The sequence below is a fragment of the Hemitrygon akajei genome, chromosome 2 (genome assembly GCF_048418815.1).
Source record: "Hemitrygon akajei chromosome 2, sHemAka1.3, whole genome shotgun sequence".
In the NCBI taxonomy this organism is placed as follows: domain Eukaryota; kingdom Metazoa; phylum Chordata; class Chondrichthyes; order Myliobatiformes; family Dasyatidae; genus Hemitrygon; species Hemitrygon akajei.
Window position 1 is genome coordinate 178,993,377 of NC_133125.1, and position 18,167 is coordinate 179,011,543.

Below are 18,167 nucleotides of genomic sequence, written 5' to 3' on the forward strand. Positions count from 1 at the left end.
CTTGTAGGTCTTAACCTGCTCCACACATTCTCCATTAATGATCACTGGCTCCATATGAGGCCTAGATCTCCTAAAGTCCACCACCATCTCCTTGGTCTTGGTGATATTGAGACGCAGGTAGTTTGAGTTGCACCATATCACAAAGTCCTGTATCAGTTTCCTATACTCCTCCTCCTGTCCATTCCTGACACACCCCACTATGGCCGTGTCATCAGCGAACTTCTGCACATGGCAGGACTCCGAGTTATATTGGAAGTCTGATGTGTACAGGGTGAACAGGACCGGAGAGAGTACGGTTCCCTGTGGCGCTCCTGTGCTGCTGACCACCGTGTCAGACCTACAGTCTCCCAACCGCACATACTGAGGTCTATCTGTCAAGTAGTCCATCGTGCATCGTGCCAGGAACAGGAGTGTGTCTGACAGCTCTTTACATTCTTCATATCGTTTCAATGACGTCACACAGGAACTGAAAAATTCAGCCAACTCCTGTGAGCGGGGGCAGAGTGAACTTCTCCACGTGAGAAACAGAACCTGTAATCTCACAGCATCTTTTACCAGTCTCTGGTCCAGACAGTGAAGTACTTTCAGTGCAGTCACTGTTGGAGGGAATGAGACTCAGTTTGTACTGAGTAAGGCTGAACAAACAGTCATGTAAAAGCTGGCTTTGTCAAGTCAAGTCAACTTTTATTGTCATTTCGACCATAACTGCTGGTACAGTGCATAGTAAAAATGAGACAACGTTTTTCAGGACCATGGTGTTACAAGACACAGTACAAAAAAACTAGACTGAACTACGTAATAAAAAAACACAGAGAAAGCTACACTAGACTACAGACCTACACTGGACTGCATAAAGTGCACAAAAAACAGTACCGGCATTACAATAAATAATAAACAGGACAGTAGGGCAAGGTGTCAGTCCTGGCTTCGGGTATTGAGGAGTCTGATAGCTTGGGGGAAGAAACAAACAGTTACATAAAAGATGGCTTTGTGATGTTGGTTAACAGAATTATTTTTCCGATACTGGGGAGAAATCCTTTGCTCATTTGGAAATAACACTAAAGGATCATTTACACCTTCCCAAAGAAGGCAGATGGGACTCTGGCTTAATGTCTCATCCAAAAGTGGAGATCTCTCAACGTGCAACACTTCCTCCACACTGGTTCTGAGAATGTGGGTGATGCTGGTAAAGCCACAGATATTCCCTGTCCGTTTACCCTGACAGGGGGATGGTGAGCCTCCCACTGGAACCTCTGTTGTTCTCATGGTGATGCTGGGTGTTGGTCTGTTGTTTAAGAGGGGCAGCAAGGACAAGCCCGGGAACTACAGCCCGGTCAGCCTGACATCAGTGGTGGGGAAGTTACTGGAGGGAATTCTGAGCAATAGGATCCACCAGGATTTCATTAGATAGAATCTGATTAGGAGGAGACATCATAGCTTTATGTACAGGAAGTCATGGTTGATGAATTGTTTTTGAAGAGGTAACCAAAAGGGTAGATAGGACAATGAATTTTATCTATTTTGACATGATCCTGACATGAATCCAGGGGCTTCCAGGGGGATTCAAATTGGTTCCGAGTTAGAAAATTGTTTTCCATTATAGAAGCTGGTGACTCGTGGTGTGATGCAGGTATCAGTGTAGGGACTCTAGTTATTTGATATTTTTATCAGTGATTTGGATGCAAAAACGCAAGGCTCGATCAATAAGTTTGCAGATTACACAAAATTAGGAGTTGTCGTTGATAGTGAGGGCGGCTATTGTGGGTTGCAGGGGGATTTTTCACCATTTAGGGAAGAGGGCTGAGGAGTGTCAAATGGATTTCAAATCTAATGGAACCTTCTCCCAATCAAGAGAACTTGAGAAAATTAATACCGATCATAAATTACAACTCTAGTTCATTCTTTTAGACCTCAGGATGAAGTCCATCTTGACCTGGGGCTTGGCAGATGGAAGCTCTGTCAATGTGCTCAGTACCTCTTCCCTGGTGATGGTAATGTACCCAGTTTACTGTCCCACATGGTTCTCCCTCAGACAATGGCTCAATATTAAAATGCTGATCTGTTCTTTCAGACCCCTCTGACTTTACATTTCACTCCCTGTCTCTCTCAGTCTACAAGTTTCTGCATTTCTGCATCCGTTTCCTCCTGTCCACCTGAGACAACCTGATCGTCATCACTTTGTGCTTTGAGCTGTCTTGTTCCTTATCTTGAATTTACCCCCAATAAAGCTCTCTATCCCTCCCTGATCCATTAAACTCTTCTTTAATACACAACTCCCTGACCAAACCTGGGGACATCGGCCCTTTTCCTGATTCCTGTCTCTCGGTGACAGACTTCATTTGGTAATTTGTCTGTGAATCAGCAGAGAACATTTACACTACAAACACCAGTAGCTACTGGTACTGTTCTTGCATAACTATAGTCTGTGTGGTTCAGTTATTCTCAAAGTGAACTTAGCCAGGACTTGCAAAAGTTAGGCCATGAGGAAGGAATGTCAATATTTTGAACTTTGAATGGTTTATGACTTGAGGAGGAAGAGGGAGAAGGTGGTGTTCCCTTGCATTAATTCATTGGAAGGTGTTGAAAACAAAAATCAGAATCAGGTTTATTACCACCGACATGTGATGTGAAATTTGTTAACTTAGCAGCAGCAGTTCAATGCAACACATAAAATAGAAGAAGATAAATAATAATAAATAAGTCAATCTTATTCAGTATACTTTATACAGTAAACATATATCGAATGGATTAAATTCATGCAAAAACACAGAAATACTATACAGTCGGCTCTCCTTATCCGCAGGGGTTTAGTTCCGGTACCCCCCGCGGATACCAAAAAGCGCGGATGCTCAAGTCCCTTATATAAAAAGGCGTAGTATTTACATATAACCTACGCACATCCTCCCGTACACTTTAAATCATCTCTAGATTACTTATAATACGTAATACAATGTAAACACTATGTAAATAGTTGTTATACTGGATTGTTTAGGGGATAATGACCAGAGTTTCTTGAGCTTTTCTGGGAACGCTGATGCTGCCTCGGCACCAGCCGATCCCGATTCTCCCGTGATCTTTAAGTTCTTGAGGCTGTAGCGCTTTACAGAGTTAGCCAGCATCCCTTACTCTCACTCTCCTCAACCCCGTCAGAGTAGTGCTCATAGAGACTAAGTGCTTTTTCAAGTATAATTTTGCCATCGACGGGGATATGCTTCTGTGACATGTCCTCTAGCCACACACTTAATGCTTTCTCAGTCACGAACCAGAGAGGCCATTTTTGCCGTTGTCGGGACAGAACTAACACTTCCATGAATTTCAGCTTCTTTCTGCTTTATGGTGTGAATGCTCGATTCATTCTTACGGCCACTTCCGCAAGCGACATGCCACTTTTCAAAAGATCTGAGATTTCTACTCTCTCGGCGAGAGATAGCACTTTACGCTCCCTCTTAGCCTTTGAGGAATTGCTTTGACCACTTAATTGCTTTTTAGGAGCCATTTTTTCACAGAAACAAAGTCACGACCAAATGAGACGCGAGGTGAACAACGCTCAAACAATGAGTGCTGGAGAGTGAACTTCCGGGTTTTCCCGATCAGCGGTTGGTTGAATCCGCGCATGCGGAACCTGTGGATAAGGAGGGCCAACTGTATATTAAAAATAAAGTGAGGTTGTGTCCAAGAGTTCAATGTCCTTTTATGAATCGGATGGCAGAGGGGAAGAATCTGTTTCTGAATCACTGAGTGTGTGCTTTCAGGCTTCTGTACCTCCTACCTGATGGTAACAGTGAGAAAAGGGCATGGCCTGGGTGCTGGGGTTCCTTAATAATGAACACTGCCTTTCTGAGACACCGCAGCCTGAAGATGTCCTGGCTACCTTGTAGACTGGTAACCAAGATGGAGCTGACTAAATTTACAACCCTTTGCAGCTTCTTTCGGTACTGTGCAGTAGCCCCTCCATACCAGACAGTGACACAGCCTGTCAGAATGTTCTCCACGGTACTTCTATAGAAGTTTTTCAGTGTATTTGTTCACATACCAAATCTATTTAAACTCCTAATGAAGTATCGCCACTGTCTTGCCTTCTTTATAACTGCATCGACATGTTGGGACCAGGTTAGATCCTCAGAGATCTTGACACCCAGGAGCTTGAAGCTGCTCACTCTCTCCACTTCTGATCCCTCTATGAGGATTGGTATGTGTTCCTTCGTCTTACCCTTCCGAAAGTCCACAATCAGCTCTTTCGTCTTACTGACATTGAGTGCCAGGTTGTTGCTGCAGTACCACTCCACTAGTTGGCATATCTCACTCCTGTACACCCTCTCATCACCACCTGAGATTCTACCAACAATGGTTGAATCATTAGCAAATTTATAGATGATATTTGAGCTATGCCTAGCCACACAGTCATGAATATATAGAGAGTAGAGCAGTGGGCTTAGCACACACCCCTGAGGTACACCAGTATTGATCACCAGCGAGGAGGAGATGTTATCACCAATCCGCACAGATTGTGGTCTTCCGGTTAGGAAGTCGAGGATCCAATTGCAGACTGGAGTACAGAGTTCCAGGTTCTGCAACTTCTTAATCAGGAATGTGGGAATGATGGTATTCAACGCTGAGCTATAGTCGATGAACAGCATCGTTACATATGTGCTTCTGTTGTCCAGCTGGTCTAAAGCCGTGTGGAGAGCTATTGAGATTGCATCTGCCCTTGACCTATTGTGGCAAATGGAAAATTCCAACGGGTCCAGGTCCTTGCTGAGGCAGGAGTTCAGTCTCGTCATGATCAACCTCTCAAAGCATTTCATCACTGTTGATGTGAGCGCTACCAGGCGATCATCATTAAGGCAGTTCACGTTATTCTTCTAAGGCTCTGGTATAATTGTTGCCTTTTTGAAGCAAGTGGGAACTTCTGCCCATAGCAGTGAGAGATTGAAAATGTCCTTGAATACTCACGCCAGTTGGTTGGCACAGGTTTACAGAGCCTTACCAGGTACTCCATCGGGACCTTCCAACTTGCGAGGTTTCACTCTCTTTAAAGACAGCTTAACATCAGCCTCTGAGACAGAGAGCACAGGGTCACCAGGTGCAGCATGGATCTTTACAGCTGTAGTTGTGTTCTCCCTTTCAAATCGGGCATAGAAGGAATTGAGATCATCGGGTAATGAAGCATTGCTGCCATTCATGCTATTGGGTTTCACTTTGCAGGAGTAATGTCTTGCAAACTCTACCAGAGTTGTCGTACATCCGATGTCGCTTTCAACCTCGTTAGAAATTATCCCTTTACCCTTCAAATAACTCTCTGCAAATCATACCTGGTTTTCTGGTACAAGTCTGGATCGCCAGCCTTGAATCCCACAGATCTTCCGCAGACAACGTACCTCCTGGTTCATCCACGGCTTTTGGTTTGAGAATGTGCAGTAAGTCTTTGTAGGCACACACTCATCCACACAGGGTTTGATTAACCAGGATTCCATGAAACAAAGGACACACGCGGTCCTAATGTCCCTCTGATTCAGCACTCAGGCTCTGAGATCATCGATTTTGTTCACCAGAGACTTAATGTTTGCCAGCAAGAGTCGGTATTGGGAGTTTAAATCCCCGTTTCCTTAAACGCACTTTTAACCCCGACCTACAGCTACGTGGGCAGTTCCATCCACAATCAGAGTCGTTTCCGTCAGTTTTCAGCAGCGATAGTTAGTTTAAATGCATTAAGACATTATACTGACCTTGGAAGTAGCTGTGCTTTTTAGCTGTTTCAGTCTGAAACAAGAATATTTAATCAAATATCTAAGCAAGATGATTAACAGCCTGAAGGAGAGGCCTTCCCACACCCAACTGTATCAAGGATGAGAAAGGCCCCAAACACTCACTCACTCCCCTCACTATCATTGGGATCCTTTACACCAACCTGATATGATGCTGAAATTTGACAACACCATGATCAAACACCAGTGAGCTGAGACACGTTCCTCTCCAGACTACTTTTTCTAAAGACCCTCTGGAGTCAGATCAGAGGTGACTCCAGAATCATTCCAGCTGTGGTGACACTGTAAATCAGAATTTAATAACTGGGAAATATGTCAGAAAATTTCATCCCACAGGTCACAGGAATCTAGAGGGTTCGGTGGGGGTGAGGATTATTCAGCTTTTTTTTCTTATTATATTTTATTAAAATGAGTCTAAAGTTACTTGGAGATGTGACTGGAGTTGATACACAAGTGTGAAAATACAATGACAGATACCTTGGTCCAAATACACTTTTATGTACCGGTACATCCAAATTAAAATGAACACAATTGGCAGTACGATTGATAAGACAATAGTGACGATTCCCGTGGTGGAAAGGCCTGTAATTAAAAACAAATTCAAATAAGTAAACCTGTAACAATTCATCAGGTAAATGACCATAACAGCTGCCTATTGATGCAAAGAACCAAACTATTCCACTTATCGCCACAGGGCAGGAAATGTACCAGCCTCTGCCCAGACTTGCTAACTTTGTCTACATGACTGAACCAACTGACTCTGCATGGCCTCCGATGTGGGATAACAACACGCTGACCTGTTATTCCAGACCTGAATTATTCCCTGCAGTCTAATCTATCCTGGTCACTTGCTGTCAATATTCTGCACTGGCTGCATCTTCTGGTGTTCCAATGGCCACACCTTGAGGAGTGCACGACACTGCAGCCAGCCATCCCACATGGTCCATGGTTTGACTCTCCTGACATCCACAACAATTGGTTATGCGGCTGTCTCACAATTTCACTGGAAACTCACCGAATCACCCAAGTTCCATCACTCAGTCCGGTTTACCTATGTGCCCTCCAGTGATTTATCTGACCTGTATGTGTTCAGCTGACCTGTGCTGTGTTTCTGGTGGTTCTGAACTGTTGATGTTTGGCCATTACTGTCTGAACCTCCAGCAGGTTTCCCTGCACCCAGTTGTGGGGCTGAGGACTGCAGATGCTGGTGGTCCTGATAAAGCATCTGACAATGTACTGACTGAGATACTCAATGCATTCCAACCACCCTGCAGAGAACTGAGTTCATCATTTTCATACAAGTTTATTTGACCACATACCAAAAGTTGTAGCACTGACGATCCAGGCAATGACGAAACAATTGATGAGGACAATATCACAGACGGTTTTCAACTTCCACCAAATTGTGATCATCTTAGAACCTTTTCAAAAATAAAAAGAAATTTACAACATTTGTTAACCAAACCATATAAATGATTTAACACATGCGTCAATGGACAAATGTCCCGGTAACAGAGCTTGACTCAGGGTTGTTTCGATTGGTGATGATATTGCATGCCCTAAACATCAAGCAACCCAAACAACTCTGAAATGGATCAGATGTCAGAGCTTTGGATTGAAGGAGGTTCAGGAGTTCACTCACCACTGCAGCAAATGGGGAGCTCAGAGAGACACAAAACACAGTTTGTGGCTGCTACCAGGATTTGTTTTACATTTGATAACTTAGATAAACCCTCAGCCAGTGACTGTGCATGTGGAAACATATAGACTGCAGCTTCCCTCTGGACATGTCCAGCAGATAAGGCAACAGCCACTGTCGATATTCTCTGCTGTATTCCCTCATGATCTCAAGGGCTGAGACTGACATCAAGTTGCCAGTGTTAACAAAAACCAACCCCAGCTGTAACACTGAGGTTCCACTGTTTGACTGTGAATCCTGTTCTGATGCCGAGGACTGGAACAGCTGCTCACAGCATCAGGCAGTGGCTTATTCCAACATTGAAACTAAACAGCTCAAGGGTACAGGCTGAACTGTCCAAATGCTGGGATATTTCATACAGATAAGGGGAGAGGTTGTCCAGCACATCCAGTGGTGAGCAGAGCACACGATCCAAGGACCTCTTGTAGTGGTTTTTGTTCATTTCCAATTGCTCTCAAGAAAGGGGGATGGAAGAGCTGGTTTCTTATTTTGCACCCACCACATAAATTCCCACCCTCTTCAGACCCCACATTACTGAAAAAGAATTTCTCTCAATTTCCTCACAAATGCTCTTTCACATTCCCAACCTTATCGTCCACATCGCAGGAGTTACTGAGGTGTTGAATCAAACCCTCTTCATATCACCAAATCCCCTTTCCCCATTATAACTATAACTCATTCACCTGAGACTCTGCCCATTGGCACAACTTCCATCACTATACACTCAAGATTAACAGGTCTGAACACCCTGTCTGATAAACTGGTTTAACTAATCACAAATAGCTTCAGCTCCTGCCCAGTGAACAGTTTAAAGATGAACTGGAATTCAAAGTTATCCCCCAGGTCATCACCTTGACGTTTTTCAACAATATGAACCAAACCGTGAATGTTTGTGTAAAAATAAAACAAGATGCATCAGGTCTCAACCTGAAATGTTCACAACCCCTTTACCTCAGACAAGAGAAAATCTGCAGATGCTGGAAATCCGAGGAATACACACAAAATGCTGGAGGAACTCGGCAGGCCAGGGAGAAAAAAGCAGAGTCAACATTTCGGGCCGAAACCCTTCGGCAGGACCATTTTGTGTGTGAAACCCCTTTACCTTCACAGATGCTGCTGACCCACCGAGTTCCTCCAGCAACTTGTTTTCTGTTCCTGATCCCAGTGTCATCAGTCTCCCGTCTCCATGGAGACTTGTGGGTCAGACTATTCATCAGCCTCTCTCCTTTCTCTGTCCTTGTTGCCCCATCATGGAATTTTATCTCAGTCTAGATTTTATCCCACTACCTCCCCACAATAAACTTACCCATGAAGCATACCTTCCATTCATTACCAATTTCCCTTCCAGCACTGAATGATCAGTCCTGTCAAATTTGTTAACATTCAGAGCTGGAAGGAAAGGGAAGGTCTTTTTTGTGGGTTAATTTATTCTTTGACTTTCTTCTGACATGTTTCTTGTAATTCTCTGCACATTGGGGTGTTAGACTTTTTTCAGATATATGGGGTTAGTGTTTGTGTTTCATTGTTTCATGGCTGCCTGTTAGAAGACGAATCTCAAGGTTGTATAATGTATACATACTTTGATAATAAAGTGTACTTTGAACTTTGAATTTAAACACTGGCTCAGATAGTCTGGGGGTTTCTCTCTCTGTGAGGCTAAGGTTGTGAGACTGTCCCCGGTTGCTGTGCTTCGTGTCTGTGAACTTTGCAGCTGTTTACCCCGTTAAAATGATGAAGTGAATACCGAGGCTTTGGGCCTACTCCAGGCTGCTCCAGGGATTTGGATCTAAAGACTCAGTTTGGTTCGGAATGCTGTTGTTGTTGCTCGCTTCTATTGTTTATATGATTTGTTTTGGTGTTTCTGTTTCTCTTTCTCTCTGGGCACTGGGGAGTTGGTCTCATTTTCTTCAATTGGGTTCTTTCGAGTTCTTTGCTTTGTGACTGCCTGTAAGCAAACAAATCTCAACCTTGTATAATTTCCACATTCTTTGACAATAAATGCACTTTGAAACTTAACCCATGACCTCTATTTGTCGATCCACCCAACATCAATGGAAAAAACCTGCTTGTATTTACCCTATCTGTACCCTTCAAAATCTTTGTCAAATCTCCCCCCAAACCTCTACTTTCCAAGGAATAAATCCCAACTTATTCAATCTTTCCCTGTAACTCAGGTCCTCCAACATCCTTGCAAATTTTCTCTGCATTCCTTCAACCTTATTTACATCTTTCCTGTTGGTAGGTGACCAAAACTGCACACGATACTCCAAACTGGGCCTCACCAATTTCGATATCCAACTTCAACATAACTTCCCACTCCTGTACTCAGTATATTGATTTAAGAGGACCAATGTGCCAAAAGGTTTCTGTATGACCCTCCCTCACTGTGACACCTCTTTCAATGAACTCTGGACCTGTATTCCCAGGTCCCCCCTTGTTTTACCACACTCCTCAGTGCCCTAACATTCTCTGAGTAAGACCTGCCCTGGTTGGTCCTCCCAAAGTGCATCAACAAGCACTTGTCTGCATTAAATTCCATCTGCCATTTTTCAGCCCATTTTTCCAGCTGGTCCAGATCCCCCCACAGGCAATGACAGCCTTCCTCGCTGTCCACAACACCCCCACGCTTGGTGTCAGCCACAAATTTACTGATCCAGTGAATCATATTATCAACCAGATTGTTGACAAAGATGATAAACAACAAGAGACCCAGCACCGATCCCTGTGGAAATAAATTTTCATCACTGATTATAGTTCAAGAATAGTAGCAAAACCTCCAGCTCCTGGCATTAATATAATGAAAAGTACTCTCTCAAAATTATTTACTTCTCCCCTGTAGGTAGGTGACCAAAACTACACTCAGTACTCCAAATTAGACCTTACCAAAGTTTTAGACAACTTCAACCTAAGCATCTCCTGTACTCAAAACATTGATTTATGAAGGCCAATGTGCCAAAAGCTTTCTTTATGACCCTATCGACCCATGACACAACTTTCAATTAATTATGGAACCTGTATTCCCAGATCCCTTTGTTCTCCCACATTCCTCAGTGCCCTCCCATGAATCCCTAATCCTGCTGTCATCTGCATATTTACTGATCCTGTTAACCATATTATCATCCTGATCAATGATATTGATGAGAAACAACAGACCCAGTGTTGATCCTGTGACACTCCACTAGTCACAGGCCTCCAGTCAGAGAGGCAACCACTGTCTGGCTTCTCCCACAAAGCCAATGTCTAATCAGTTTACTATCTCATCCTGAAAGCCAAGTGTCTCAACCTTTCTGACCAACCTTCTGGCCCCGAGCATTTCAGAGAAGGGTTACTCAACCTGCATATTGTGTTTGAGGCAGCAACAACAATAACACTTGAAAGCTCCCGAACCAGTCAGGTGTGGGGCCTTTAAGGCTCATCGCCATGTCTGAAAGTGAGGCTGGAGAGGGGAATCCAAGCCAGGCTGAAACACAGGGGGATGAGGCCTCCTCTACCCGGCATCCTGTTGGCAAATGTGCCGTCACTGGAGAACAAAATCACGGATCTGAGGGCAAGACTGCTGCATCAGAGGCAGCTGAGAGTCGGCTCAATTGTATGCTTTATGGAAACGTGGCTTTCTCCAGACACGCCGGATGCAGCAGACAGACCAGAGGGATTCACGATTCACAGAATGGACCCAACTGCTGACTCGGGGAAGGCAAAAGGAGAAGGTGTGTGTTTTATGGTTAACTCTCTGACATGAGTGGTTTGAGTGGTGGGTGATCTGGGAAGGGTCCAATGTAGCTGGAAGGTGGGATTTCATACGATCCATTACCAGCTGCTCAAAGCACTTCATGATTGTTGAGGTCAGTGCCACTGAGTGGTAATCAATTCGGCCAATTACTGTCTCTCTCGGACACTGAAATGATGGTGGCTGCCTGGAAACCTGCAGGGACAGTGAACTGTTTCAGAGAGATGTTAAAGATGTCTGTAAAGACCTGTGTTAGCTGGGTTGGACAATCCCTCTACATCCCACCAGGTCTGTTGTCTGGCCCTGCACCTTTGCATGGGTAATGAGAAACCACATTTGGTCAGATTACAGATTGATGAGCATCTGCAACCAGTCTGAGTTGGCATCGGGGACCAGGGTCGACCACGGGAAGAGTGAGGCCACGCTCTTCAGTAGTGGTCGCCAACCCGTCGATCGCAATCGACTGGTCGATCTTAGAGACTTTCCCAGTAGATCGCAAAAAAAAAGAAAAATAAATACACAAATACTGTTGAGAGATTGTTTTCGGGTTGTGGGGTTTTAGTTCCGTTCTTTCTGCCCAGTGCGCATGCGTGTAGCTCCTCCGCACTACAGTGTACTTCAGTGGTCCCCAACCACCGGGCCGTGAGGAAACGATGCGTCAGCTGCACCTTTCCTCATTCCCTGTCATGCCCACTGCTGAACTTGAATACACGCGAGGTCATCAGTCGCCTAAACGCAGAGATACCCTAGCGCCAGGGATCACTGGTTGGCCTCGGGTAACTGGCCGCCACATGCGGCCGGCGGGAAGTGCCGTTGCTACTGGCCAGGAGCACGGACAGATGGGCGCTGCCTCTAAACCTGCTTACCACACCAAGTATTCATGAACCTGGTGCTAAAATATTCGCAGACGACCTAATTCGGGCTCAGGGTTTCGTAAGTAGCAGAGCCGCTACCTCGCTGCGATCTACTGAAAGTCATCCCTCGAGCCAAACTCGATCCTACAAGGGGGGCGGACGCGCGTCCTGTCACACTCCCCGCTCGGTCGGTCACTCTCCAGACTGCGACCACTGCGGCCCCAGTACGGGAACAGCTGCACCTGGCCAAGGCGCCTGGCAGCAGACGGGCGAGCGGTTGTCTAATGAGGCAATTAATCCCCCAAAACTGCTTCGGCACCTTGACTCCAAGCACCCTGCTCTTAAAGACAAACCCTCTGAGTTTTTTCAGTGGCAAAAACATGAGCAAGTGGGGCAGAAGCTAAGTGCTGAGAGCCACGAAAACTAAATTGCGGAATAGACTGGACATAAGGAACCTGCTTCGAGTATCGCTGTATTCCGGTCGTGGTTTAACCACTTCCACCCTCCTCCCCCCCGTCGGCCGGTCCGCAAGAATGTAGTCAATATTAAACCGGTCCACGGTGCAAAAAATTGTAGTGACCGCTGGTGTTCATGCATTATTTCTACTTCCGGGTTGCTGGGTTTTACTTCCGGTCTTTTCTGCCCCAGTGCGCATGCGTGTAACTAATCGATCTGGGGTCGATCTTGCCTTTCACTAAGGCCGAGGTAGGGGATCTTGGGCTTAAAAAGGTTGGTGACCACTACTCTTCAGCATGGTTGTTATTCTGGGTGGGGGTCTGTGACTCGTGGTGTTTTGTAGGTATCTGTGCTGGGACCTCTGTTGTTTGTAAAGCAGAAGTGACTTGGATGGAAATTTAGATAGTAACTTTTCTGATGACAAAAAAAGAATACTGACAGAGTTGCAGACATTGTACAGATATTGTGTGCAGTTTTGTTTGAAGGATGTGGAGGCTTTGGAGAGGGTGCAGAAAAGCTTTACCAAGATGCTGCCTGGATTAGAGAGTATGAGCTACAACGAGAGATTGGGCAAATTCTGATTGTTTTATCTGGAGTGTCAGAGGCTGAGGGGTGAGGCGGAATACCTGACAGAAGTTTATAAGATTATGAGAGGAGTAGATAGGGTAAGACAGTCAGTCTTTTACCCAGGGTGGAAATGTCGAAAACTAGAGGCTGTAGCTTGAAGGTCAATTGGAAAAAGTTTAAAGGAGATGTGCAAGGCAAATTATTTTACAAAGTGCCAAGTGTCTGGAGTGGGCTGCCAGGGGTGGGGGAGGCATTTAAAAGACATTCAGACAGGCAGAAGAATCTGCAGGGGATGGAGGGATATGGATCGTGTTCAGGCAGAAGAATCTGCAGGGGATGGAGGGATATGGATCGTGTTCAGGCAGAAGAATCTGCAGGGGATGGAGGGATATGGATCGTGTTCAGGCAGAAGAATCTGCAGGGGATGGAGGGATATGGATCGTGTTCAGACAGAAGAATCTGCAGGGGATGGAGGGATATGGATCGTGTTCAGGCAGAAGAATCTGCAGGGGATGGAGGGATATGGATCGTGTTCAGGCAGAAGAATCTGCAGGGGATGGAGGGATATGGGTCATGATCAGGCAGAAGGGATGAGTTTGATTTGGTATCATGTTCAGCACAGACACTCTGCCTCAGGGCCGATTCCTGTGCTGTACTGTTCTACATGAAAATCCTGAGGGTCTTGACAGAGTGTCAATTGTTCAAAGTAAACTTTATTATCAAAGTACATAAATATCACCATATACAACCCTGAGATTCACTTTCTTGTGTGCTGCCCTGCAAATCTCTAGAATAGTAATGATAACAGGATCAGTGAAAGATCAACCAGAGTGCAGAAGACAACAACTGCGCAAATGCAAATAAATAACAAGTAATAATGAGACAGAGTCCTTGAAAGCGAGATCACTGGTTGTGGGAACATTTCAAGGATGGGACAAGTGAAGTTGAGTGTAGTTATCCTCTTTTGTTCAAGAGCCTGATGGTTGAGGGGTAGTAACTGTTCTTGAACCTGGTGGTGTGAGTCCTGAGGCTCTTGTACCTTCTACCTGACGGCCACAGTGAGAAGAGAGCATGACCTGGTTGGTGGGAATCCCTGATGATGGGTGCTGCTTTCCTACGACAGTGTTTCATGTAGATGTGCTCAATGGTTCGGAGGGCTTTACCCGTGATGTACTGGGATGAATCTGTTATTTTGTGTCAAGTTTTCCATTCAAAGTCATTAGCATTTCCATACCAGGCTATGATGCAGCCAGTCAATATAGTCTCCACTACACATCGATAGAAGTGTAGATGTTAGAAAGTTTGTCAAAGTTTTAGATGTCATGCCGAATCTCTGCCAACTGCTAAGGAAATGGTGCAGGTGCTGCCATGCTTTCTTCAGAATTGCATTTACAGGTAGTCCCCGAGTTACGAACGTCCGACTTACGGACAACTCGTACTTACGAACCGAGGAAGGAGAACACCGTGCACCATTATTGTAAGTTGTTGCCACTGTGTTGAGTGTTTAACTTTGTATTTGGGTTAAATTTTTCTTAGTAAGATTCACCCTGACCCCACCCCAACCCCCCCAACCTCCCCCCCACCCCTGGTTCCGTTCAGCTGGTCGCGCAGTGAGATCAGCGCCGGGCTCAAGAACCGAGGTTCGATCCAGTGACAGATCGCTTCCGTCCGGTGACTCCCGTACCGTCCGTGCCGGGTTGACGTGGATCCAGTGACTCCCGTACTGTCCGTGCCGGGTTGATGTAGATCCGGTGACTCCCGTACCGTCCGTGCCGGGTTGATGTCGATCCGGTGACTCCCGTACCGTCCGTGCCGGGTTGATGTCGATCCGGTGACTCCCGTACCGTCCGTGCCGGGTTGATGTCGATCCGGTGACTCCCGTACCGTCCGTGCCGGGTTGACGTGGATCCGGTGACTCCCGTACCGTCCGTGCCGGGTTGACGTCGATCCGGTGACTCCCGTACCGTCCGTGCCGGGTTGACGTCGATCCGGTGACTCCCGTACCGTCCGTGCCGTGTTGACGTCGATCCGGTGACTCCCGTACTGTCCGTGCCGGGTTGACGTCGATCCGGTGACTCCCGTACCGTCCGTGCCGGGTTGACGTCGATCCGGTGACTCCCGTACCGTCCGTGCCGGGTTGACGTGGATCCGGTGACTCCCGTACCGTCCGTGCCGGGTTGACGTGGATCCAGTGACTCCCGTACCGTCCGTGCCGGGTTGACGTCGATCCAGTGACTCCCGTACCGTCCGTGCCCGGTTGACGTCGATCCGGTGACTCCCGTACCGTCCGTGCCGGGTCGATGTAGATCCAGTGACTCCCGTACCGTCCCTGCCGGGTTGATGTCGAGCTCACAACTCGACCTCGTTAAATAAAACACTGCCACCTCCAGTTTAAATTCCCACGTGGAATATGTGGAGGATCAAATACCCAAGCCCAGCACAGCCCCCACTTGTCCCATTTAGCCTGTCTCAGTGCGATGGTCCTTAGGACCCAGCGGACCTCAGAAGCCAGCGGAGCTCGGGACCCGCCGCCCGCAGTGTTTCTGTTCCATTGACGGGAAGTGATCGCGATTGAAAATAAAGTGGAAATAATAAAGCATTTGGAAAGAGGTGAAACGCCATCAGTCATCGGAAAAGCGTTAGGCTACAGTCGGTCAATGATCGGAACAATTTTAAAGGATAACGGATAAAGTGAGAATAATGCAGCGTGTGAAACGCCTTGCCCCGATGAAAGCTACAATTATTACTAAGCAACGCAGTAGTTTAATTATTGGAATACATATGTTTCTTAAGTGTTTTATATGCACAGAAAGGTAAAATATATACTATATACTAAGACAAACGTTTGACTGACGCTAAATAATACCGGTTGTACTTGTTCCGACTTACGTACAAATCCGACTTAAAGACGGACTCAGGAACGGAACTCGTACGTAACTCGGGGACTGCCTGTACATGCTGGACCCGGGACAGGTCCTCTGAAATAGTAGCACCCAGGAATTTAAAACTGCTGACCCTCTCCACCTCTGATCCTCTGATGAGGACTGGCTCATGGACCTCTGGTTTCCTTCTCCTGAAGTCTGTAATCAACTCCTTGGTCTTTCTGACATTGAGTGAGAGGTTGTTGTTGTGATACCACTCAGACAGATTTTCAATCTCTCTCCTGTATGCTGATTCATCAACACTTTGATTTGGCCTGTGACAGTGGTGTTGTCAGCAAACCTGAACGTGGCATTGGAACTGTGCTCAGCCACACAGTCATAAGTGTAAAGCAAGTAGAGCAGGGTCTAAGCTCACAGCCCTGTGGTCACCTGTGCTGATGGAGATCGTGGAGGAGATGTTGCCAATCTGAACCGACTGGGGTTTACAAGTGAGGAAATTCAGGATCCAATTGCACAGGGAGGTATTGAGGCCAAGGTCTTGTAGCTTATTGATTAGATTTGAGGGGATGATGGTATTGAGTTCTGAGCTGTAGATAATAATGAACATCCTGATGAATCTTTGCTGTCCCGATGTTCCAGGATTAAGTGAGGAGCCAATGAGATGGCATCTGCTGTAGACCTGTTGCTCCGGATGCAAATTCGGAAGGCAGTGGAGGCCAATTCTCTGGATGCTTTCAAGAAGGAGCTAGATAGTTATCTTATGGATAGGGGAATCAAGGGATATGGGGACAAGGCAGGAACCGGATATTGATAGTAAATGATCAGCCATGATCTCAGAATGGCGGTGCAGGCTCGAAGGGCCGAATGGTCTACTTCTGCACCTATTGTCTATTGTCAAATTGGAGTGGATCCAAGTCACCTCTCAGGCAGGAGCTGATATGTTTCATCACCAACCTGTCAAAACACGTCATCACTGTCGATGTACCTCAGTGTAACTGGGCGATAGTCATTGAAGCAGGTCACCACGCTCTTCTTGAACACCAATATGAATGAAGCCTGCTTGATGCAGGTGGTACCACACTCTGCCGAAGCAAGAGGTTAAAGATCTCAGTGAACACACCAGACAGTTGATCAGCATTTTAGTACGTGGCCAGTTACCCAGTCCGGTCCAGACGCTTTCCTACGATTCACCCTCCTGAAGACAACCCACACTTCAGATCATCGGATCATCAGGGGATGTGGGAGTTTGCGATGGTTCCTCCATGTTCTGATAGTCAACGTGAGCAGAGAAAACATTGAGCTCATCTGGAAGTGAAGCTCTGCTGTCTCCCATGTCACTTGATTTAACTTTATAAGAGGTGATAGCATTCAAACCCTGCCTCAGCTGTCGAGGATCCCATCGTTGACTCAGGTTTGGTTTGGAACTTCATGTCAGTGTCTTCAGATCTTCTACCTCCTCCTTGATCTTTGCAATGAGAAGAGGGCATATCCTGGTTGTTGGGGGGCCTGAAGGGTCAATGCCGCCTTTTTGAGGCATCGCCTTTAAAAGATGTCCTGGATGCTGGGGAGGCTGGTGCCCATGATGGAGCTGACTGAGTTTACAACTTTCTGCAGCTTATTCCGATCCTGTACAGTGACCCTCACACCAGACGGTGATGCAACCAGTTAGAAAGCTCTTCACAGTGCATCGGCAGAAAGTTGTGAGTGTCTGTGGTGACATCCCAGTTGTCCTCAAGTTCCTCAGGAAATATAGCCGCTGTCGTGCCGCTGCCACTGTAATTGTATCAAGATGTTGGGCCAGGATAGATCCTCAGAGCTGTTGACACCCAGCAACTTGAAACTGCTCCCCCTCAGCAAGCTGTTTACTGTTTACCTGTGCTGCACACTACATGCACTCTGAATTATGTTTTATTAATGTATTTGTGGTAATATTTTGTTTTCTGTGCTGTGAGTGATCTGTGTTTTGTGGGTGCACCGTGGTCTGGAGGAATATTTGTTTCATTTGGTTGTATTATGTACAGTCAGATGACAATAAACTTGAACTTGAACGTGTCCTATTTAACAGAAGATAATTTTAACTCTTGTGTAGTCAGTTCACTCTACAATAAATGTGACATTCTGATACCTTATCTGATTACTTGCTGAAGCTGAAATTGTCCCAGTTGCTAATGATGCCCAGTGAACCCAGCTCCCTCTGCATCTGCAGCTTCTCCCCAT

General features: G+C 46.1%; 2 protein-coding genes across 2 annotated transcripts in view; both read right to left on the reverse strand.

Annotated features, from left to right (window-relative positions):
* Positions 1–18,167, reverse strand: part of LOC140721498 (uncharacterized) — a 366,186-nt gene that overhangs the window by 13,391 nt on the left and 334,628 nt on the right. The window lies entirely within an intron of this gene.
* LOC140738401 (uncharacterized) overlaps positions 1–18,167 on the reverse strand; it is a 78,394-nt gene that overhangs the window by 827 nt on the left and 59,400 nt on the right. The window contains exons 8-9 of the mRNA XM_073065647.1: positions 7,085–7,186; positions 6,190–6,347 (exon numbers count right to left, since the gene is read on the reverse strand). Coding sequence (XP_072921748.1) covers positions 6,190–6,347; positions 7,085–7,186 — 260 coding nt within the window. The remainder of the gene's footprint in view (positions 1–6,189; positions 6,348–7,084; positions 7,187–18,167) is intronic.